The sequence below is a fragment of the Dipteris shenzhenensis genome, chromosome 21 (genome assembly GCF_047967505.1).
Source record: "Dipteris shenzhenensis isolate YYH24624 ecotype China chromosome 21, Dip_SZ_1.0, whole genome shotgun sequence".
Classification (NCBI taxonomy): Eukaryota; Viridiplantae; Streptophyta; class Polypodiopsida; order Gleicheniales; family Dipteridaceae; genus Dipteris; species Dipteris shenzhenensis.
The window spans coordinates 20,338,087-20,362,523 of record NC_141616.1 but is presented as its reverse complement, the minus strand read 5'-3'; the positions used below and the strand labels follow the sequence as shown (position 1 = coordinate 20,362,523).

General features: G+C 42.8%; 1 protein-coding gene across 2 annotated transcripts; it reads left to right on the top strand.

Moving 5' to 3' along the window:
* The first annotated feature begins 1,318 nt into the window (after positions 1 to 1,318).
* On the top strand, positions 1,319 to 8,796 carry LOC147888610 (uncharacterized). 2 transcript variants are annotated; one of them, XM_087392688.1, is made up of 15 exons: positions 1,319 to 1,391; positions 1,562 to 2,216; positions 2,309 to 2,469; positions 2,567 to 2,729; positions 2,825 to 2,934; positions 3,085 to 3,184; positions 4,319 to 4,405; positions 4,488 to 4,664; positions 5,228 to 5,513; positions 5,767 to 5,925; positions 6,024 to 6,239; positions 6,436 to 6,473; positions 6,560 to 6,723; positions 6,821 to 6,925; positions 7,020 to 8,796. In XM_087392688.1, the coding sequence occupies exons 2-15, from the start codon at positions 1,826 to 1,828 to the stop codon at positions 8,400 to 8,402; spliced, it is 3,540 nt and encodes a 1,179-aa protein (XP_087248814.1). In that variant the 5' UTR covers positions 1,319 to 1,391; positions 1,562 to 1,825; the 3' UTR covers positions 8,403 to 8,796. The 2 variants fall into 2 exon arrangements, with proteins under 2 accessions (XP_087248814.1, XP_087248815.1); XM_087392689.1 differs by having other exon boundaries at positions 1,343 to 1,391; positions 1,608 to 2,216.
* Positions 8,797 to 24,437: the final 15,641 nt, after the last annotated feature.

Below are 24,437 nucleotides of genomic sequence, written 5' to 3'. Positions count from 1 at the left end.
TAGTAAGAGTGCATTCCCACAAGGGGAACAACATTTCAAGAGAAAATGAAGGCATCTAGTTTGAGAGAGAGCGAGGGAGCAACTAAATCAAAATACCGTCCCTTTTCTTTTGCGGGTGAGACCCTAGTATTAGGCAACATTTTGTTGCAAACAAACTTCTCCATTGGATGAAAAAGGGTAATGAAATCGGGAATCCTACGTATACGGTTAACTTCAACATGATTGATTTTAGGGGCACCTTCTCCACTTTGTCGAGCATGGTGAAATCTTAGGTTCTCCACAGATTTTGGCCGGAGAAACCACCTTCGTGGGGGTGCTCTCTCATCTTGGGCACATGATCAAGTTTTTAGCTCCTTCCAGTTGAGGTGGCACCCATTTGCTTAACGGAATCCTGCTTGACTGTGAATATCGAACTGCACGGGAAAGCAATCAACCAATAAGCAATGAAGAGTTGCCACTTGTGTGCGAATCCGCATTATTACGAAAACCTGGATGCTATTGGATGAATGTGATGTGCCCTTGGATTCCGTTTGCAACCGACAGGCAAAATGGATACCGGATTGCAATATGCGGCGCACATGTGCGCGACCGATCTGTCAAGCAGGGCGAATTCTTGGGTTCTCCGCAGGGGAGGAACCATTATCCTGGGAATGCTCTCAGAGTCTCATGGACCCACGAAGACTTTTCTTTCTCAAGGGGTGTTTACAAACTTGTGCACCATGAGCACTGAAAATGGACCAGCAAGATTTCCCGCCCAAGTCTAGCTCATGGTTCAGATGCATTCAATGCACGATGGGTGGGCATGCCGGGGTGGCTCTAGTTTGTAAGAGCTCGTTCCCGCGACAACGAAATTGCCACAATGGGCAAAGCATTGAAGACGTCTGAGGTGTTCCCCCGTGAGAATGAAGACACCGCCACGCCAAAAAACTAGCATCCAAATGCCCCGCTGGAGACGGATATTTCTTCCGTCCCAGCGGGCATTGCAGTGCCAAGCTTCAATTCGACCTGCCCAGGCGGTTGATTCAACGGCTGCTATTTGAAACCTGCTCCAGCAACCTACGATTCAACGTGCAGCCTACCCCTGCAAGTTCGTCTCCGGTGGATTTCTAATAGCAAGCACGCGGGAACGCATCTTGGATAAGCATTGTCACGCGCACTGGGCAGAGCAGAGGGAGGCGTGGGAACGCGCTCTAGGCACCCTCATGTTGTGTTTCGTTCTTTTTCTCGAACGGGAGGAAATGTGAGTTTGAACGAAGGAAGCAACGGCTCTTTTTTTTGAAATTTGGATGTCGATGTCTTTCACGTTCGAACTTCCCATCGCACAGTTCCACGAAATTCCTTTCCATCTCCACCACAATCCAAATTCCAACAGCACCAGCTTCAAACTCCAGGTGATTTCTCCCATTTCTCCGTCTCTCCTGGTTTTCTTTGCTTCGACTCTTCCAAAGAATTGCCCACGTATCGGAACATTGGCTGTTGCGCAATCCTGCTGCGACTTTCTTAACTATCTCTCCACGGAATTCCTCCCGTATGGAATTAAATTTGATGCTTTCTTGAACAGACACGTAAACACCTTGCTCGGGTGATCAGAACTTGCGTTGACGCAGGCGATCGCAAACATTGCTAAACTCAAAGACGTCTGTGGAAGAGGCCTGGGAGGCTGCTTACATCCTGGATAATTGTCAAGATTCAGGTTGACAAAGCTGGTGTACGAAGGACATCAGCCGGCCATTGGAGATTCAGGTCGATCTTTCAATCCAGCCCATACAACAACAGGTTGAGGACTGCAGAGCCCGACGTGGGCAGCTGGCGCACAAACAGGGCGATGGAAGACTCTTTGATACAGACAAACGAGCATGCTAGATGTTTCGAAATGGAAGATTTATGCAATTTTGACGCTCACGAAACCGATGCCCTGGAAGATCAGCCCGTCGGAGTTTTGATACAAGGAGATGGGTTCAATGCCATGCTAGAGAATTCCATTGACGGTGATCGTAGCGACATTGAGATATCAGAACGGGGAAATTATGAGGAAACCACTGTCATTGGCAGTTGTAATCATTCTCAGTGCACGCCGTGCATCCTTTCTGAACCCGCATTTCCAACTCTTGCTGAAGAAGGCTCATATACTACAACGGAGTCTAGTGATGCCTTAGATAAGGAAGGTGGGACTGAAGAGTGCGCGCTCTGTGGAATCGGCGTACGGACAGCTCTCGGTATGTACATGTACGCTAACGGATGCCCCTTTCCTTGTTATTTGACCCTTCTTACATCTAATTAGATAACTAGAATGTGTGTGGTATATCAGCGTCCAGAGAGGGCGGCCCAAATTCAGCCGATTCAAACATGCATTCGCCAAATGGATTCTCTGTAGAAAACCACGCGGAAAGGCTTGACTTTGGAAAAACTCAATGCAAAGCATTAAAGCAACCAGCAAAAGTGCAGAGTGATCAGACCAGAAGGAAAAAGGTTTTAAGCATGCCTTTTCAATCGATTTCTTGCTATGATAGAACTTCTACACCTGATGTTAAGTCTTCACATAAATATGCTTGGATTTCTACGACAGATGGGGAAAAAAGCAAGAAAGTGTGTGCGTGAATATGAATTTAAGATCGACGAGTTAAAAACCGAGGTTCATCAAGCATGGATTTCTGTAGAAAATGCCAACAGCCAGAAGGAGAAGCTTCAACGTGAAATGGTCTGCAAGTCATTGCACGTCGAGTCATTAGGTAAACTTTGTATTTTTCTTCTGCTTGCGCGTTAAAAGTCTTCACTTCTTGTCAAAGGATGTATCTTGACCATGCTTTGGTTTGACATATCACAGCTCAGGCTGTTGAGGTACAATTAAATGAGATAAAGGATATACAAGATGAAGCAGAAAATCGTAAGCAGAAATGGAGTACACTTGTACTTGATCTTGCTAGGAAACTTCAGGTGGAGTTCAAAGCCCTTGAAAACCTTGATAACTACTGTAACTGAATAAGAAGTTGAACTGTTTGAACCTGTTGGTACTGTACTTCTGAAGTTAGACAGGGAATAAGGGGAGTTTGCTACTAAAGAAGAAAACTTTGCACCTTTATGCAGTTACTTAAGCAGGAATATGCTATACTTGCAAAGGAGTCTCATGAATCGGTGAGCTCGTTGCCTACAGTTCAGAGTATGACACAAAAAATCCAAGACCTAGGTACGTACCTTTACTACATCTACATAAAAGGATAATTAAAATGCACAATTGATTGCTATTTAAAAATGTAATAAGGAGAATATTCAAGTATTAATGAAGTTTATACGTTAAGTGAATGAATTATAACATGCACGAGTTGAGAAGGCTGTTTGTATCATTGTTATCAAGATATCTTTTATATGCACGTACTCATGTTGAAAAAACTCCAGCTTCATTTTCCTCTAATTATGCATTGGCCAAACTTGATCATTCTATCTATCTAGCTTATAGTAAGCTGCCATCTGTTCTCCAGAGTTCAGGAAACCCTGCAGAGTCTTTGATGATCTTTAGTATTGGTAGGGGACTCTTCATTTCTTATGAGTATTAAAACAGCCTCAAATGTCCTTTTACAGAAGATGGGATAATCCACATTCACGATGTACTTAGCACAGCAATAACAATATGCAGAGCTCTCCTTTTGAAGAGACGTGCTTCTATCTATATCCTGCTTCAGTACGCCTGGAGTTGCACTGCAGCATATACCTGAAGCAGAGGAAAGGCAGCCCTTGCTTATCACAGTGCGTATGCTCAATCTGGGTTCCAAAGTATTGAATCCAAGCCTGAATCCAAGTTCTCTGCCTAGGAGTCCAAAGGTCCCTCATAATAAGTAAAACCCACTGTACCATTGTCACTCGTCAGAGAGATGGGAACACATGTAGAAGAACGCTCAGAAGTCTTTGGGAAAAACTGCCTGGGCTGTTCCAATACTGGACATAGGAAACGGATTTCATTGTTACCCACTCTCCTGCAAAACCACTTTCCAGCCAACTAGTGCCAACTTTTCATGCTCCTGTGGTTACCAGTTGCATTGGAATTTTACCATGATTTATTGTCCAATTGAACTTGAATCGGATTACACAATTTATGGCATTAAAGCATTGAAGTGTACATAATTGCGTACACATTCAGAGATTTCCAAAATTATCAAACTAATTATATTCATAAAACTTGGTATTTATCGAACTAATTACAATTAATTATATTCACAAGACTCAGAAAAATCAAGTTTGGCAAACGCTTCAAAAAATAGGCTTTAAGCTACAGCAGCTTCTTGTTTGTTCTTTATCGTGATGTATTGGAAAGATGTTATTGCAGTGAATGAGTACGATGAGCTTAAAAGGAAATTCACTAAACAAGGCCAGGATCTCAGATTATGTTACAATCAGCTTCTGGAGATAAAAGGTGAGGGAATGCATATTGTCATTGTTCCTGGTTTGAAATCATGTTTCAAATATCTTACTAGAGGATGCTGCTTTGCATACAGGAAATATACGAGTCTTCTGCCGATGCCGGCCATTGAGTAATGATGAATTGAATGCTGGAGTGTCCTCAATTCTTAAGTTTGAGGCGGCCTGTGACAACGAGCTAATTGTGCAGGAAAACGGTGGAATAAAGAAAATTTTTAAATTTGATCGTGTTTTCACACCGTCCAACAATCAGGGTGAGCGTTACACTCCCCATTACACTCCCCATGGACATCCATTAAGCAGTTGCAATAAACATCTACTGTTTTTCAACACAACATCAAATTCTCGTTCATTGTTTTTACTCCAATAGTGGAATTCTATTCACCTGTCCCTCTCTTATGACAAGATGGAAACTACCCAGGTCTCAGCTGAAAAACTCTTCTGCCCCTTGCTCTAAACTTTGCAAAACCCTCACTGAATCACCCAACTCAAAGCAAAGTTTGTATGTATGATTGACATTTTGTCTATGGACTGAAGATTATACCCCAATCATTAGCCCTGCCTCTGTCATGGTGCTAAATAATAAAACAACAGTGAGAAAGACAGAAATGCCTTTAGAAGACATGATAGTGATACCTTCAATGTCATATGAGAGAAGAGAACATTCAAATTGAAAGAAAGCACAAATCACAAATGCTGAGAAAGGCTTCTGAATCTATGAAAAGAAACAGCAGGAATGCTTCTATCACTTTCATTCTAGGGTCTCTGCATTGATATTTAACATAGCTGATAGCTTGCTCCTTGTTCTGTGAATCAGGGGATGTATTTATGGACACTGTACCATTTGTTGTCTCAGTATTGGATGGATACAATGTATGCATCTTAGCATATGGCCAAACGGGAACTGGTAAAACCTTCACAATGGAAGGAACTGAAACTGACCGAGGTGTTAATTACCTAACATTAAAAGAACTTTTTCATGTGGCATCTCAACGCAAGGGACAATATGAATACCACATCTCTGTAAGTGTGGTCGAAGTGTACAATGAGCAGATACGAGATTTGCTTGCGCCACAGCCTGCATTGGGACAAAATGCCAAAAGGTGAAGCTTCTAAATTCTATATATTAAAGTTTACCAGCCACGCTTGAGCTGGAGAGAAGAATAAGAGGAATTTGAGAGTGCAACATTTTTTATTATGGTTTTTGATTATTTCAAAGATTGTAGCTAATGTGGACCATCAGCAGTTCTCTTCCAACTTTCTTCTTGGTCTGTCTTTTATCAAATTTCGGTCTCATCTTTACTAAAAGCCAGCTACTTAAGCAGCATCTCAGCAGATTTATGTTTGTGATGAAAGGCTTGAAGTCAAGCAGGCAGCCGAGGGACTGCATGTGCCTGGCCTCACTGAGAAAACAGTGCACTGCATGGAGGAAATGTGGGAGGCTCTCCAAACTGGCAGTAATGGGAGGGCTGTTGGACCTACTAATGCTAATGAGCATAGCAGTAGATCCCACTGGTATGTTGGATCAGCTTTTGTCCCTTATCAATTTCTTCTTTAAGTTTGATTCTGAACGCACAGGCAAGCTCTGATCTCTTGATTTGAAACAATCACAGCATGGTTTGTGTCATGGTAAAAGGAAAAGGCCTGCTCACTGGAGAATGTACCAGTAGCAAGCTTTGGCTTGTAGATCTCGCAGGTAGTGAAAGGGTTGCAAAAACAGATGTTCAAGGTGAGCGACTCAAGGAGGCTCAGAGCATAAACAAGTCTTTGTCAGCACTGGGTGACGTAATACACTCTCTCACCACCAAGAGCAGTCATATACCCTACAGGTAGAATCTGATATTACCGAAATCCTCGCAAAGGAAGATTTAGAATGAAACACCACATTTATGGGTGCAATTAGGAGCTAAGGATAACGAGAGGCTGAATCATTAGGCAGACTTTCTGTCTCTGTTGCTGTATAGATGCCCTTTTGTGTGCATGTTGGTTGTTACTTGTATTTTAATGCAGCTGCGTGTGTTGCAGAAATTCCAAGCTCACTCACCTTCTGCAAGATTCACTGGGTGAGATGCGAAACATCTTTTGTGCCCCGATTTATTTTAGGTTCTATTCATATAGGAAGTACATGATCTGAGCTTAGGAACTGCAGGGGGTGAATCGAAGACGTTGATGTTCGTTCAGATAAGCCCAAGTGAGCGCGATCTAGGAGAGACGCTCTGCTCGCTCAATTTTGCCAGTAGAGTGCGTGGAGTTGAACTTGGGCCTGCTCGGAAACACGTTGCTCCGGGTGACCTCGTAAAGTGCAAGCAATTGGTAAATATTCCCTGTCTCTGCTAGAAAGGGTTGTCTTTATGTTTTGAGTATATTTACAAGGACCTTCATCTGACGATGTTCTACGATTGCTCCTCAGGTTGAGAAGGCCAAACAAGAGGGAAAATTGAAAGATGATATGCTTCAAAATGTTCAGGATGCTCTGAAAATGAAGGAGCAGACCTGCAAGGCTCTATCAGATAAGGTCGGTTGAAAAACTTATCATGTGACTGATTCCTGTCCCCGATTCCCGTTGTAGCTTCAGTTTTGAATGATGACACTTGATGGTGCCACGACAGGTGAGAGACAAAGAAGTGGTGATCGCAATGGAGAGGAAAGCCAGATCCATAGCGGAGTCGAAGCTTAAAAAGCACCAACAATTGATGGAGCAACAACAGCTGCAGATTGAGAAGCTGAAACAGCAGGTTAATGCGAAAGACTCTTCCAATTCGTGGGAGCCTCCTGGCAAGAAACGAGCGCCCGATCGTTCCAATGAACAAGAGTTCAGAAGGCCTTTGCGTGAGAACTTCAAAAGTGGCAGAATGTCTTTGGCGGAGAAGCAGTTTGCGGTGCCATCGAGGCACAAGAGCTCCCGAGTTTCAATGTGTGGGCTGCCACGCAGGCGACCGTCCATGGCGGCTGCTGCTGCTCCCCATCTTCCGCTGAGAGCTTGCAACAACGATGCCCATTATGAGAGCTCAATTCGAGACGACAACCAGCCAGCAGGAGCAGGCGTAGCAGCTGGGATAGTGACACCTGCAGGAGGGAGGCACTCTCTTGCACCCAGCACGATCACAAGACCAAGCATACCTCGCCAGATCCAGTTCAGGTCGCCCCATGCGCAGCAATCGAGCTTGCAGCAGCAGCATACTCCGGCTGGCAAAGATCTGCTGAACATGAATAATCCGTTGGTGGAAAGGGTGCCTGCGGGGAGGCTACCGGAGCTACTGGCACGCAGGCGGCTGTCCATGGCTGCGGCTGCTCCTCATCTTCCGATGAGAGCTTGCAACAGCAATGTGGACTATGAGAGCTCATTCCGAGACGAGAACCAGCCAGCAGCATCTGGCATAGTGACACCTGCAGGAGGTAGATACTCTCTTGCACCCAGCACAATCAGAAGATCAGGCATATCTCCCCAGATCCAGTTCAGGTCGCCCCATACCCAGCAATTGAGCTTGCAGCAGCAGCACACTCCGGCTGGCAAAGATCTGCTGCACCTAAATCATCCCCTGGTGGAGAGGGGCCCAGTTGGGAGGCTACCGGAGCTGCATCAGAGCAATCAGGCAGACCCAAATCATCCCCTTACAGCAGCTGGAGAGTGGGGAGGAGGAGGGCTCAACAACAAGACAAGGCGATTGAGCAATGCAGCAGCTGCTGCTACTCCCACATGGGGGAGGCCTCCTCCTTATCAACAGCAGACAGCTGATTGGCTTGTGCAGCTGCAGAGGAAGAGGAGAGATCGTGAGTTTGGGTGTGTAGCTGAAGAGAGGCATGGGCAGGAGCATGAGCAGGGCACCAACAAGATGAGGCGGGTGAGCACTGCATCTCCATGGGCAGCAAAGCAGCAGCAGCAGCGGCAGCAAGCTGAGGCACAGCTATGGTCTACATCTGGGGGTGCTCAGAGAGTTCCCATTCCCATACCTTCAAAGAGAGACAGCTTCCATAGAGGATGGAACAGGTGACTTCTCTCGCTTCCCTAGCCATTCTGCAACCTGCAACAAGCTGAGGCACACCTTTGGTCTACATCTGGGGGTGCTCAGAGACTTCCCATTCCCATACCTTCAAAGAGAGACAGCTTCCATAGAAATTGGAACAGGTGACCTCTCTTCTCTCTTTGCTAGCCTTCTGTAAGCTGACACAATGCCACTACTCCCCATAGTTTTTAGATGGGCGAAATCCCTTGCAAACATTGCCCTGCTAGAGTCTCTGCCCTTTGTACACTCTCCATTTCATTCATTACCTGTGTATACATGATTCCCACTGTGTATGATTTAGTGTAAACACCCATAAATGTGTATGTTTTGAGATGATGGCTGACTTCCAGACTGTTCGAAGATTTCATTTTTTTAAATTTTTATGCCCCAATGCAGAATTGTTGCCCCTTCCAACTCGAGGGAAATACTTGTGAAGACAAGAGCATACGGAATTTGTTCCCTTAGTGTTTGACGTTCTACAAGATTGTATGAACATAGCTCGCTTATCTACTAGCAATGGCTCTCTTTCTCTTAATGGCTCCTACTGCATGCACTCAATGCACTCAGTCATTACCGACCCACATGGACCGACGACCAGACAGATACAAAAGTCAACACAGATCAGAAAAACAAGTTATTAAAATTTGCAATGGAGAGGAGGAGAAATGACTTCCCAAAATTGAAAGGGGGGAAAGCTCGAGAGATGGAGAGACAGAGAGCATCAGAGGAGACATACGAAGAAGCACAGAGAGACAGAGAGAGAAAGGGGAAGAGGGGGGGGGGGGGGGGGGAGGGAGGAAATGCAGAGGCAAAGTAGGGGTGGCACCAACCCTCTTTAAGCCTGTTTTTATCTGTTCCATCAGGCCAAGGAAACGGTCTGGTACTACTCCATTCACCCCAGAAGCTCTCGGATTGCTGGAAAACACTCTTTATCAAAGGACGGACATATTATGTTATACTTGACATGTCTTATAGTGCTTCCCCTGTTGAGAATATACTAAGCGATCTTCTAGTTGTTGAATTTATAATCCTTCTCATGAACTTGTCCATTTTCAAATATACGGCTTATATTAGCCTATTCTGACTAAAACTCTTGGTAATCTATTTTATGGCAACCTTCTCTTCCGAAGGAAAATTTATGACAACTTTTGGAAAAATTTGATTTGCCATATAACCGATCCGGTGACGGCCCACTAAATCGAAATAGATTGAATAGGTATTCGATTTCACCCGCAAAAGATGAGTCTCGTCTCCTTCTCGGTCGGTCACCAGCTTGACAGGGATCTCCATCAATTAATGTACTCTTTCCGAGATGATTAGGTTCGAATAACCACGGATTGGATGTTTCTGTACTTGCCTTAAATGGTTCCGAAAATACCTAGTAATGGATATTGCAAGAGTTTTTTTTTCTTTTGGAAGAGTATTTGTTCTTAATATGTTGCAATATTTTACTCATGCAAGTAATTTTTGTAGCAATGCATGGAATAAATCGTTAAAAAATTCTTTTCTTAGACATTTGTGTATCATAGATTGATGGTGAATGTTAAGAATAATACCACGATTTCCTAGTAAGCTTTTGTTTGTGACTTACAATTGTCTAGAAACTCTAGGGCAAGGGAGCAATAACACTATGAAGCAGCCCATTTGTGTGCTTTAGTGCAAAGTGCATACAAGTTAGTCACCTAGACATGGAAAGGTGCACACAAGAGGCATATTGAATCATGGGAGAGCGTGCTCAAGAGGAGAGGCTCGGGTTCTGCTACACGTGGATCTAATTTAAAATCTTACATCTAACTTGGTTTGCAACCTAGCTCTAAGCAATTGTGGGCCCTTGGACTAATACCATCATTCGTTAGCAAAATCCATGAACCATCGCATGGGATACTATCCGTCAATGGAACTCCAAGCAACCTCGATCACCGGATGGTCTTAGCTACCACGACAATCAAGAACTCAAACCTCCACAAATTGGCATGTTGGTAGCGCACGGGTATTTACACACGAAATCCCTACTTGTCCCCCAAGCCTAAATAATATGACTCTTGAGGGGCAGGGGTGCTTTAAACCTATTCACACGGGAGGGAGCGGTTTGCAAACCACTTCAGATTTCGAATTGGGTTCACGCATGGCAGTTTTGAAGGGAAAGCTTGGTTGCTCCTTGAGCCCTTGCTCTAGAGTAGAGGCCAGCAAAAAAATTTAGTTGCTGGTCATCTTTGACAAAGACAAGGTGGGTTGCAAACCACCAAAACCCGCCCAAGTAGGGAGTCTTGGCTGCTTGAGTCTTGGGAGGTTGCATGATTTTAGGGGCCAATCGGGCCCCCTCATGTGGCTAAACACCCTTGCATTTTTGGTGGGCGGGTAGGCAAGCTCACATTGTATGAAGGGCCTAAACAAAGCACCCAAAACCTCAAACGAAAGGGCCATTGGGTGCGCCCTTATCACCTAGCTATCAGTCATCATAGAGTATGAGTTGCAAGGATGAGAGCATGCTAGAACACTTTCATAGTGTTAGGAAGTAGGACACTAGGAGATGGACACTACATGAAGCACACGAACACAAAGGTGAACTGAACACTAGGAGATCAAGCACATGAACACAAAGGTGAACTGAACACTAGGAGATCAAGCACACGAACACAAAGGTGAACTGAACACTAGGAGATCAAGCATGGACATTAGGAGATCAAGCACACAGGAACACAAAGGTAAACTAAACACTTAGTCCCAAAGAATGGGAGCATCTTTCGGTTGAGTGAGATTTATACATGTTGATCTCTACACAACGTGCATGGGATGGTCTTTGAACAATTTGTAGGGAACCTCTTCGGTCTCGACACTTTTTGTAGGGACTTCGTGGAATCTCTACACTTATGTAGGGGACCTCTTTAGTTCTATTTCAACTAAAAAATATGCAAATTCTAAAGAAAAACCTTAAAAATTTTGAAATCCCAAGTCTTCCATTTGTTGAGGAAAATGTTTTCTGTTACAATGCCTGGCACGTTGGTTACAACATTCTTTTTGTTTTAGAAAAAAGAAATTCCTATTAATGTTTTAAATACCAACCACACAAATTAACAGTTTATGAGGCTCTTATCATGGGAAACTGGTAATCAACCACCTTTGCAAGAACATAGCTCACTTGCTAGGGATTCCGTAAAACAAGCACCAACAACCAAGGTGGGGGGCTATATATCTTGTGAACACCTTGTTCTATGAGTACATGAAAGACATTTGCAAGTCAAGCCTGGTAACCTTTCAGTGGTGGTCACCCCTCCCATATGGCAAAAAAACATGTAAACAATACACCTACCAGATAACGATGAGGGGGACCTAGTGACCTCCCGTCACCAAGTTAGAGTAAATGATACATATGGTCCAAGCAATGATGCTGGACACCATCTCCTATACACTATCTCTCGAGAAGAAACATGACATTGCAAAAATGTTGCATTTGTGTACCTTGATCTGGAAGACCCTCTATCCCTAAATCTTGTAAGCTGGGGTTACCATGTCAATGGAGAAGGCATGGTCCCCTTCTATCAACAAGGTTGCCATACCCTAAGTAAAGTCTCGTTGCAAACTTCACATTTGAGCCAATATTCGGAGGGCCCCTTGTCAAATCCTCTGTGTTGTAGGGTAGCTCTAGGGGCAGTGCGGGATCATCTCAAGATGTCCACCATGAAGCAGTGGCACTCTCGTGAATGTGCATGTACTCTAGCCAAGGTAATTATCCAAAAGAAGTAAACCTTTCATGGCCAGTAGCTAGCCACAAGCATGACCCAAATTTGGAGATGACCTCTAGGGTACTTACTGCTCAATCCAATGTCACTCTCTTGAAGGGCTCCATGCAATTGCCTCCAATTGGAAGCGACAATTGATGCATGTCATGTATGAGAAAAAGGCATCTCTAAACATCTTTTGGAGTTCCCTACTTTAGATGACCAAAGCCAGTCACATGGATCCACTATCCCTCACAAAGGGGCTGCTTGCCTTCGCATAGCTAGAGACACTTTCATGACTTGTCATACTCCAAAGTGACAGGTGTTGGGTGGATGGCCCAAACTTGCTCAAGCAACCCACTATTCAGATCCTCTTCCCTCAAGCAAGTCTAGGGCCCCATCCATTTTTGGGTCTCCATCAAACACTGGTTATAGGAGCCCCCCAATGCCACTTTATGATGCTTGGAGTAGAAGGATCCAGGCTTGGTGCAAATATTGGATCCTTAGGTGCACCCTTATCTTAGAGAATTGCCCATACAAATGCGAGGGAGTTGAGGGTTTGTGAAGTTTATTCCTCTAGGACTCAAGGGTTGTGGAGTCTATCTCTAGCATCTATATGCTTGCCCCCCTCACATGGGAAAGGGCTCTTGCTTGTGCCTCTACCTTAGTGGAAAGATGACTTCATCCTCCAAAAGAACTTGCTGGGCCTCCCACTGCACCCAATGGATATTTGTCCATTGTCCCTAGCATGAGGCCCTCTTGATCTTGAACAAAACACCCTATGCAAGCTCTTCATCTAGGGTGATCCCTTTTCAATGAGGGGGGCATTCCAAAAAGATCCACCAATGAAACTAGTGCCATTGACCACCTATGCTAGGCCCTGTTCTTAAGAAACCTTGCTAAAGCAAGAGCTACCAAGGCTCCAAGCATGGAGTGAGTCTACGCACTACTAGGATGCACTTTGCTCTACATCTATGGGTCAATGATGTCAAGTCCTCCCTTTTCCTGGGGTAGGGTCCTTGTCCCCACCAATTGACCCTAACTCAAGAAATGGTGTACCAAATCCTCAAGCTCTCCTGTGCATCGTGTATGAAACACTAGCGCAAGGCTATGTACCAAGCCATTGCCAAGAGGATTTGATTGGCCACCATGAGAGCTGGCCTTGCTAGGGAAAGTTTGGTCGAGATTCAATATAGAAGCTTAAGCTGAGAGCACATGGTAATATACAGCTTCTATTGTCTTTGTGCCAACATGGACTTATATAGTACAAAATGTGTGTGTAGCGTAGCGTAAAGCTCCGCTTGTACTTGCATAAGGCTAGGAATAATCCCTCTTAGAAATCCAACTTACATGTTCTACATGCAAGTTCTACATGCAACTCCTACATGCAACATGCGAGTTCCACATGCAAATCCTACATGCAACTTGCAACTCCTGCATGCAACTTGCAACTCCTACATGCAACTTCTATATGCAAGTTCTACATGTAGAGAGAGAATGTCTTAGAATTCCTACATGCAGAGAGAGAAGCTCTCCAACTTGTATAAATACCCCATAATGGAATGAAGCCCACACTCTTTGGGGCGTTGTGTTGAGTTCTACTTTGGTATTCCAAGCAATTGTCCATGCTGCCTTGCACTCCACGTCCAAAAATGGAACTTCTTCTAAACCTTGGAACCTCCTTCTAAACTCTGGAACCACCTTCTAAACCTTGGAACCTCCTTCTAAACCTTGGAACCTCCTTCTAAACTCTGGAACCTCCTAAACCTTGGAACCTCCTAACCCTTAAACTCCTCCTAAACCCTGCAACCCCCAAGGAAGGTGAAAGCGTTCATTACCTCAACCATGATGATACATGTTCCCTTTACACATGCATGCACTATGTTTGCTTACCACACTTAAGCCTACGTCTGTCACCAGAATATGACTTGAGGTCCTGAGCTACACGTATACTACAAATGACAACCCTGATATATCTGTAGGTGACAAAAAGCCTCAGAACCCTACATACTGAGAATTCCCTGCTCTTCCTACAGAAGCCATGGGAAAGAACCAACATTTGGCACTACTACTGGGGAGACTAGCCTCTCAAGTAACAAGTAAACATATGCAGGTATGTGTAAAAAACAAACTACTTCGAACTTTCATGAACATATCACTCAAGAGCTAGGAGAGCTAAAATTTTTCCAACTCAAGTAAAAAATAAAAAAATAATTCGTAGCTGAAACTCTTCGCTACCAGTTTAGGAAAATGCATGGTTTCTAGAAAAATAGCACCTTAAAGATTAAATTAGACCATGTGATGATTGTCAGAGTGTGGAGCTTGAAATTTTGAACGTTTCTCCTTTTTACGGAAGCACATTCTGACACAACCACCAAAAGTTATGGGCAATCAATGATTAAAGGTTCTAAATGGCATAACCCAAAAGAAAAATTAAAACCACCTCCCTAGTCAAACGTGGACAAATTCAAAACTACACATGTATTTGATGACTTAAACGTGGACAAATTCAAAGGTGCACATGTGTTTGACTAAAACCACAGCTCCCCCTCCTTCCCTATAAAAGATCACCCATCCCTCTCATACTTTTTCGTTCACATCTTGCCTCCATTCTCTTCCCCATTTTGAGCCCTATGCAAGACACTCCTCCCTCTCCCACCCTACTCCCATCCTCAGATGGTGAGTTACTTCGAGCCCATCTCGCAGCAATAACCTAGCCATCCACCCATCGTCCATTGGTCCTCAACAATCCCGTTACATCAAGAAAGACTTGGAGAGCATTCAGGTGACCATCTCTTCCTCCCTTTGGATTTTCGTCCGTCAAGTTTTTTCTTAAACTTCACTTTACATTCATCTTCTACTTCCACGGAAATTTTCCTCAATTAACAAATTGGTTTGAACCTGAGCTAGCTAAAAGTTACGGGAAAAACAGAGTTGTGGAAGGTGAAGATTAGAGGGGTGGATATCGATCTGGTGCAAATTTGATGAACCCATTGCGTGCTTTCATTGTAAAGCTTTAGAATCTATTCTGCTTGCGAATGATTCTTAAAAAGGCCATGTCGATTACTCGTCTGCGTTATAGATTCAGCTACCTCTGCAAAGGTGGATCTTACTAAGGTCTCCCACACCATTTCTCCTTCTATGCCTCTTATTCTCAGTAGCATTGGCAAACCACTGAAAGAAGCCCTCTTTTTTGTGAAGCAGTTTGGGATAAACAAATGCACAAAAAAGTCTTTGAGAAAAGCATCTAAGGCAGCAGCAAAAACTACATTCAATGAAGGTATATTTGTTAATATCTCTGCAAGAAACTTACTTTATTTGCGCATTGTTTAACTCGTGTATTTTTTTATGTGCAGGTATAGTTTACATGAACAAAAGATTGTCCACCTATTGCTACATATACAGTATTTGCAGTAGAGAAATTACGTTGAATCTTGACAACGATGATAGTGATGAGAACTTAAAGTAGTCTCCTTTGTTCTTGAAAATGCCTTTTAAAAACTTTCAAATTTGCATATGTCTTAAATGTTGGGCTTTGATTGTCGTTCTTGCCAATGCTTGAATTCCGCCTTCTTTGAGGCACTAATATGTATGCTTTGTTTTCAAACTGTCATAAGTATTAATTGTTTTTTTTTGTTCCATTTCAAATGCAATAATTTGCATTAGAAGCGTTCAAAAACATAGAATAGATTGGTAGGCATATCATTCACATCATTTTTTAATCCCTTGAAAGTCTTTATAAAAACATGTAGTGCTCTTTTATTCTTTCTTTTCCATTAATATTTAATAGAACAAATGATCTTTTGCTTCTTAATTTTTCTTTTGCTAGGAAATTTTGTGACATAGAATTTTTAAGTAAATTCTTACTACATTAAAGAACAAATTTCTCTAAACTCCCTTTACCAATTACAACCAAGCTTACTATTGGAGTAGCATGGAGACAAGATGGAGATCCCAAGATGATGAAAAGGAAGAGACTTTATTCATGGGAGATATGCCCAATAAGTTACATCCAATAGTGACATCATATGTGAGCTCAAGAGAGCATGTTTAGATGCATAATTATCTCTCAATCACACACCACACTCCTACATTCACTCAATCACACCTACTAACTGACACATCATCAGTCACACCTAACTCAGGCACACCTACACACACCATGTGTTCACACACTCACAACCATAGACCTTATGCCCTAGGTATGATCCCATTAAATCAAATTGTCCTTCATTCCCCCCCACAAATTGATGACCTCATCCCTCAGTAGTAGTACATGGGATGCTCCATGGTTGGCCCACCATCATGTGGCAACACACATGGCCCCAACCTATGAGTCACTCCTAGGACTCTTGATTTATAACTTGGAGATAGACACTGACTATGCATGGCAATACCCTTAGATTCAGCAAGGTAACACATAAGACTAACAATCATTTGAGGGGGACAACCCAAGGTAGAGAACCCTTATTAACTACACACTCAAAAATTCTAAATTGAAGATGTGGGGAAATTCCTCCCTTTGATGGCATATCTTGTCCTTTTCCTCCTCCTCTTCCAAGCTATCATAGTGTGAGGTACATTGTCATTGGAGAGGTTCTTGGTGTAGCCCTTCTTGTAACTCCTTTGCCCTTTGATCTTTCTTGCATCCTTCTTCTTCATACCTTCTCTCTTAATGAGGTATGCTACCAAATGAGTAGCTTCAAGCAAGTTGACTTCAAAAACATGATCACATGCATCCCATATGCCTTCACATAAATCAAATATGAAGAGGGTCTTACCACTTGTTAGTAAAACAAGGGTAGTGTCTACTCTTGTACATAGAAGCTCATGAATGTATGGCATAATGCAATCATCCATATGTAAATACACTTCATTCATTATGCTAGGTACTGTAATCATCTTTGAATTAGCTTCAAACATCAAGTAAGCACCATTATAGTGGTCAAACTTGGTCAACATATATGCATAAGCATCAAATGCTACAACTCTAATAGCATAAACTCCAAATTTTCTCAAAAACTGTTGCAAAAAAGTTCCAAACTTGGAGCACTCATATCTCCCCAACCATAGATCCAAATAAGGGGAATTTTTGAACCATATTGAAGCTTCTTTTTCCAGCACCACTCTAGTTATTTTGCAACTTTTTTGAATGAGCCATTATGTAATCCAAAAACTCAAGGCACTAAAATAAGTGCATTCTATAGAACAATAGGCTTAAGGCGCACAAATATGTGTCCTTGAAAAGAAAAAGTGTGTTAAAAAGTGAGAATGGGTACCATTATTCCATAAGGAAACCTATTTGGCCATGAAGATGATGCATAATCCAAAAGAAGTCCATCTATCCATAAAATAGATCCATAATTGAACTCATGTGTCTCAAAATGGTTAGTCAAATCAAAGGCTAAATTGAGAATATCTAATGTAATAATGATGTCCCAAAATCAATAGGTAAGACAAATAAAGTTTGAAAAATTAAAATACCATGTACTTGACACGAGCACAAGATGTGACCGTATCCCCAAGATACAATGTTGATCCATAGATTCTAGAGTCTTCTTTCTCTATCAAAAACCCTCATCTTCTCATGGAACATGTGATATGATATCCCTTGCCACTTGGCCTTATGGGAATCTATGCACATTTCTTAACTAGGTCTATTGGAGACTTACTCTTATCTCATCCCAGGAGCCTATGATCAATTGGTCCAAGGGTTAGCTAATACATTGAGACTCTAGTAATCATATTTCTTGAGTTCACATGTCAAAACATATTCCAATCAACTTAATTTTTTGAACATAAGACTACCAAAGCCCAAGATGAGAATCTTTATCTAGACCACATTGGCATGATCAATGGAATCCTCAACCTTCTCTTATTAGAAGGTAATGTTGAGCAGATCAAGATAAAATTGAAGTCATAGATATCCATGAAAGATGAATTCACCACCTATTTATTTTTCATAATGCTACCATACATTATGCCTAATACAAGCATGCTCTAGAGGTTGATAAGACTACTGCAACCATCTGCCATGCACTACGTTCTTTCTCAATGTAGGAACGTTGTGTGTGTGTGTAGAAAACATTTACAACACCCCTTTTTAGAGTGAAGAGTAGACAATTTTAGAGTAGGAGTGAGAAATGTTTAATATATAAACTTTGAAATAAACATCCACTTAAAACATGAAGTAGCATCACTAAAGGATGAACAATTATTTCTAAAAGAGAAAATGTGAGTAGTAGAGCTTTGATAAGTCATTGGCAGCATCACTTTTACTGGAGGGGAGTCTGCCTACCTGCCACCATTTAACAAGAAAAATGTGGTGAGAACTAGTTAAAGCTTAGTTGGGAAAATAGGTGTCATAAACACCCCTCCCTTTCAGAGGTGCAGTTGTCAGAAGCGGCCAGGGCCCGAAGTGATGAGGTGGGAGTGGGGGTGCTAAAAGAGAGGCAGCGCATAGGGAAGAGAGGAAGTGCGCAGAAGAGAGGCAGTGCATAGAGGAACCGGGGAGAGCGCATGCACAGAGTACGGGGTAGAGCACACGGAGGCTTGAGAGGAAGTGGGTAGAGGGTATGAGTAGTGGGTAGAGGGCAGTGAGTAGAGAGGGTCTTAAATAGGCTAGTGTTAGTTTAGTCGGGGAGAGTCGAGGATGGGAGCATGAAACGAGGAGCCATCAAAGTGGTGCACATGGGAACAAAGGGGGTTCATGGAAGAATGCTTTTAGGCTAATTGAATTAGGAAAAATTGGGGGGTGTAATTTTGATTAGGAAACCAAAATGTATTAGTGTAGCGTCTAATTAAACTTAACCTACTCTGTCATAGGGTAAGGGTTCGGTTTGGTAGAGTTAGAAAAAAATAATAAAAAATAAAGAGGATTTTTAGAATTAAAGAGAAATTCGAAAAGAAAAGGAAATGTTAGAAGAGAAAAAGTAAATGAAATATAATACAAAAACTAAAAAGAAATTAAGGATAAGGAGGAGAAATAAAAGGAAGAAAAAAGGTTACATTAGAGAAGATAGAGGAGGATTTTGAAAGGGATTTTAAATGAGGATTTTAATGAGTAAGGTAAAAAAGGGAGGGGGGATAGGAAAAAGTAAATGTAAAGGGGGAAAGTGAATGTAGAAAGGGGGGAAGGGGGGGGAATTAGAAAAAAGTAAATGTAAAGGGGGAAAGTTAATGTAAAAAGGGGGGAGGGGGGGGGATAGGGAAAAGTAAATCTGAAGGGGGGAAGTTAATGTAAAAAGGGGGGGGGGATAGGGAAAAGTAAATGTGAAGGGGGAAAAGTGAATGTAAAGGGGGGGAGGGGAAGGGAAAAGGTGAAAGAAAAGGGGGGAAGGGATAGGAAGTGTGTGTGTACTGTGACATGAAGTTGGGGGTAATAAACTTCATGCACCTCTTCACGTTCTATTGCTTTCAAACTGAGTGATAGAGATATTTATCACTGGGAAAAGGACATTAAAAATAAGCTTTTATACCAAGAGACCACACCATACTTTCCTCCCTTAGACGAGAATGAAGATGGTAACATCCCAAGTGATGTTGTACTCAAGCATAGGGAGAAGGAAAGGATCAGCGGAGGCCATGATCTCAGCAAGATGGTCCGTGCCAAAGAAAAGAGTGATAACGTTGTTGAAAGAAGATCTTGTGGCTCAACATGACATGAACTAATATATATCAAGGAGTTTGAAGGGGATGATTAGGTCGGATGGGTAGGTTCCAGGGAAACATTGCACCTCCTTCATAGATACCTGTACAATTAGCTCAAAACACTTTGCAAACTTTCATTAGACATAGAAGCCTATAACTTTTAGTAGAGAGATGATATCAAATATTCAAACCCATATTGAGATGTGCTTGAAATGGGCTTCACTTTGATATAAGTTTCGTAAGAAACAGAGAAGCGGTTAAAAAGATATGGGCAGTTTACTTGGCGGGGGTAAAAGCTGTCTGAAAAAGAAACAGTCACGTATAGAGAGTCATAGATTTTTGGTTTGACATTTAATACAATAACTGAAGACATAAGATGATTCTCCTTGAATAAAGCTTTGTGCTGATATAAGTTTCGTCCCAATCCGACCACTGAGCAAAAAGTTATGAGCAAAATACTGACAGAGGGTCAAACTATCATGAAGAACACCTAATCCTTATACTGATGCAGACTTGGGAGAATACTACCTCCATTCTTAGACTTCATCAATGATCGAAGTCCCATAGAGGTCGGCTAGGAAGGAAGAGCTCCCTTTGTGGCTTGGGAAATAGATAAACTATGTATGCACAATGAGTGGCCGAATAGACAACACTTTTGAGCACTTTGGAAGAGAAAGCAATGGAAAAAGGGAAGACACACTCAAGAGAGAGAACCTGAAGTGACCTTCATTACTAGTAGAGTGAGACTCCATTCAATGCAACTCAAAATACTACAAACACAAGGGAGAAGAAGAGGTTTCATACGTACAAGAGGGAGAAGAAGCTCCAAGACTACTCATAGAGAGAATGAGATGGACCCAAGAGTCTACATAAGAGAATATCTACAAGAGGGAGAGAAGGCTCATGGAAGAGGCTTGAGGAGACTAGAGCTACAGCAACATGAGGCCTAATGGTGGAAGAGATGATGAACAAGGGAGAGGAGGGCTCCTTTTATAAGGATTTTGTCACCCTCCACCCATTTACAATTGCTACCTGTGGATTCCTTTCCCATCAATCACATAAGCCTGTATGTCACCATCCATGTCCTTTTTGGCTACTCTTGCCATGTGTCCCATCAAAAGATGCTCAAGACTCTTAAAATATTGAGAAAGTCAAGAGTCTCCCCACATGGAGCCCATAGGGACCCTCTCTTTTCCATATGCCCTCCTTCCGATCACAACGCCACCCAATTAGGGATCGTGGGCAGGACGACCATGCTCGTGCTCTGGGGTGGGACAGATGAACTCTTCCAATACTTCGATAGTGCATGGGAAGATGTCTACATAAATAATTGTTCTTCTTCCCCTTACACTACTCTGTTGAACCAGCTGCGGAGCTGTGTCTACATTGTCACTTATGCAACCTACACCTGTATCAACCTCGATTACTATTCTTGTTCGCTGACCGATGATCCTGATATAATCATGACCCAGCTGCTGAACTTGGCCGATGCCATCCAGAAAGATCAATATGGTACCTCGAACAAGTACATTAACCAGACGCCTCTACCTCCTGCATACTCAAATATGACCACTTGCTCAAATGTTTCACTTTAAGTCATTCTCCAGCTCGACCAAACAGAAACCAGCGACTGGGTGTTCGCGGAGGGGAACATTCAACATAGCCCATCAAACCAGCAATCTAAGGGAGCCTTCTGTTTTGTGCGGGCTACCAGGGGACCTTGGGTTCCCGAAGGCCAAGCAGGAGCCGTTGCTTGCACGAACTTGGTCGATGGTCCGGGGAAGAGCGGCCTGGAACAATGCCAAACAAGCCAGTATGAACCGATTCGCATGGATCAATTCATCGATCTGCAGCTACAAGAGTTCGCAAAAGGCCATGCCACCGCAATCAATAACGATTTGGGGGGATCTACTAATCTATGGGCAGCTTTGGGCATCATAGTACCCACTCTTGTCTCAACAATTCTGCTAGCTGAGCGCATCACGGATGCCGTCATTCTGGCCTGCATCCACCGACTCGATGGGCTAGATCTTGGGCATACAAAGGTGACCTTGGTGCTTTGCTTGTGGACAGGGCCTGTAATGCTACTGACTGTGGCGGTCATGTTTGCTCCCGCTATGTTTTTGGCATATAAGGAGTATCGGCGCACCATTCCATATTTTACATGGAATGTACTCGTCGACGATGTCTCGCTTAATTCCTTAAACACTCAGGCCAAGATCGTTCTCTTTATTCAAGGTGTATCGAAGTACGATACAAGCGTGATATATGCTGTGCCTGCAGTGATGGTCTTTTGTTTAGCTTCCATGAGCATTATAGCTTATAAGCGATGCGTGTTAGTGGGCCAATATAAGAAGCTGCTTGATATTCATTACCCAGAGATACCGAGCAACAATATGCAGGCAATGTTACTGTGCAGCAGCGAGGCTTACAGGCTGAAAGTAAAGCGCACTGGAGCTTTGGAGTTAAGCCAGCGTGCAGGTGATGGCGTCTCTAAATCTGATTCAGATGGTTCTATAACAAGTTTGAGCGGAGAAGCACGTTCAAGAGAAGCACCAACTATATTTGCAAATGGATCACATAGTTCACACATTGGAAATGAGCAAAGTATGATGGCAGAAGCAGCAGCAATGTCTGTGTTTGCAAGTGAATCAGATACTTCACAGACTGAAGATGATCAAAGTATGCTGGCACAGGCAGGTTTGAGCGCTGCAACATCTGTTTTAGCAAACGGAACACATGGTTCACATATTCAAGAAGAAACAAAAGCAGGCTGGAGAGACGTGGCAACACAAGGGATACATACCTCTGGTGAAGATCGATCATTGGATCCATGATCTAGGCTTGGCATTAGGCCCTCTTGTACTGTGTATGTGTGTTTTTCCATTGCATACAGGTTTCCATGGCCAAAGGTTGTGATGATATGATTATCAATCTTGTGTGTCCTATTTGCTAGGATTATATGATGGTCCCTCATTAGTACTACTCATGGGTGAGTTGTAGCTAGAGACTAAGTGTCTAAACCAAGGTAAAGTGTTAGAAAAATGGTAGATTTTAGAAATTAACCTTGAAGTTTAAAAATATAAATACAAATTTCAAGGCATTTTAGTTATATTTTTGCTTAACTTGCAAATTTCAATGAAAACCTTTAAAATTTTAAATGTGATGGTTTTTGTATCTCTTAAGGAAAATGGTGTCTATTAACTATGGTTGTAATAATGAGGCATTGGTAGAGTACTCCAGGGAGCTCTAATTCGAAGATGCATATCTGGAGGGCATGCCACCTATCACTCACGATGATCCAAATAATGAGCATGGAATACAAGCCTAGTATGCTAACTCCCTTAAGTAAGAGAACCTAATTAACAAATTAAGAATGTAATGCATAAAAGAATTTACACTCAATAAAGTTTGGTCATACTACCATCGTTGCGTTTATGCTAAAGAGCTTTGAATATGCATTTACAATGGACTGTATGGAGTCCCATTTTTATGTGCACTAGCACACATCCAAAAGGGATTTGGAGAGCCCCTATTTTCCACCCCCTTGACTCCCATTTCCCTTGTGTTTTAAAGGCCCAAGGCCCAAGGGACAACAAATTAGAATCATGTGGCCTCAAAACATGATTGCTTGTAGTCCCAAAATGGGCTCAAAGTGGTCTCAAAATAGGACTCTTTGGAGCCCCATTTTGATGTGCGCTAGCACACATCCAAAATCGAGTTCGAAGAAACATTAGTTTTCGCTCGCTTCGATTAACATTGCCCCTGTTTTGGGGGCCCAAGGTGGAACAAATCAGAATCCCCATGGATCAAAATTGCCTCAAAACGGGACTCTTCGGAGCCCCATTTTGATATGCAGTAGTGGACATCCAAAATTGAGTTTGGGAAGCCCCTATTTTTCACCCCCTTTGATCCTCATTAATGGCCATTTTGTTTGAGGCCTAAGGAGGAATAATTACAAGTCCCTCTTGAGTATAATTGGCCTCATAACAAGATTCCTGAGAGTTTGTGTAGTCTCAAATGTGACTCACGTGTCCTGAGGATCTTGAAGGAATGTCGATGGAACCTTTACCCCAAGCTACTCCTTGTGAGAGCATTGTAACGCACACGCCATACGCAGGCCATCCACATCATGTGACTCCCGGATTGTTGCAATGTGTTTCCATGAGAGAAAGAGGGAAGGGGGAGAAGGGATAAGAGAGGGAGAGGGGAGATGGAAGAAGAGAGGGAGAAGGGGAGGAGAAGACGAGAATGAATGGGGATGGAGTGGCAAACACAAAGGCACTACAAAGGAAACAAGAGAGCACCCAAAAACACTCCTGGAAGAGAAGAGGGAGCTTGTATTCCAAACTTGTGCATATAATAATGAAGACCAAAGTCAGCCACTTGGCCTTTTATACATGTCACATTTTTAAGGAAGGGACAACCCTTTTCGTTTTTTGCACTCTCCCTCTCTTTACATTCACAAGGCTCTTGGGGCCATAGGATTCCAAGGCATCTTCTCTATCCTTTCCTTCCCTCTTTCTATTGCAGTTTCTATTGTTACACTTCTCCGTGTGTCGAAAATAGCACTTGTATTAACCATATAAGAGCGCTTGGGACAATTTGAGAATCAGGAGGTGGTCCTACTCGGGTCCCAAATAGTGCTTGTGTT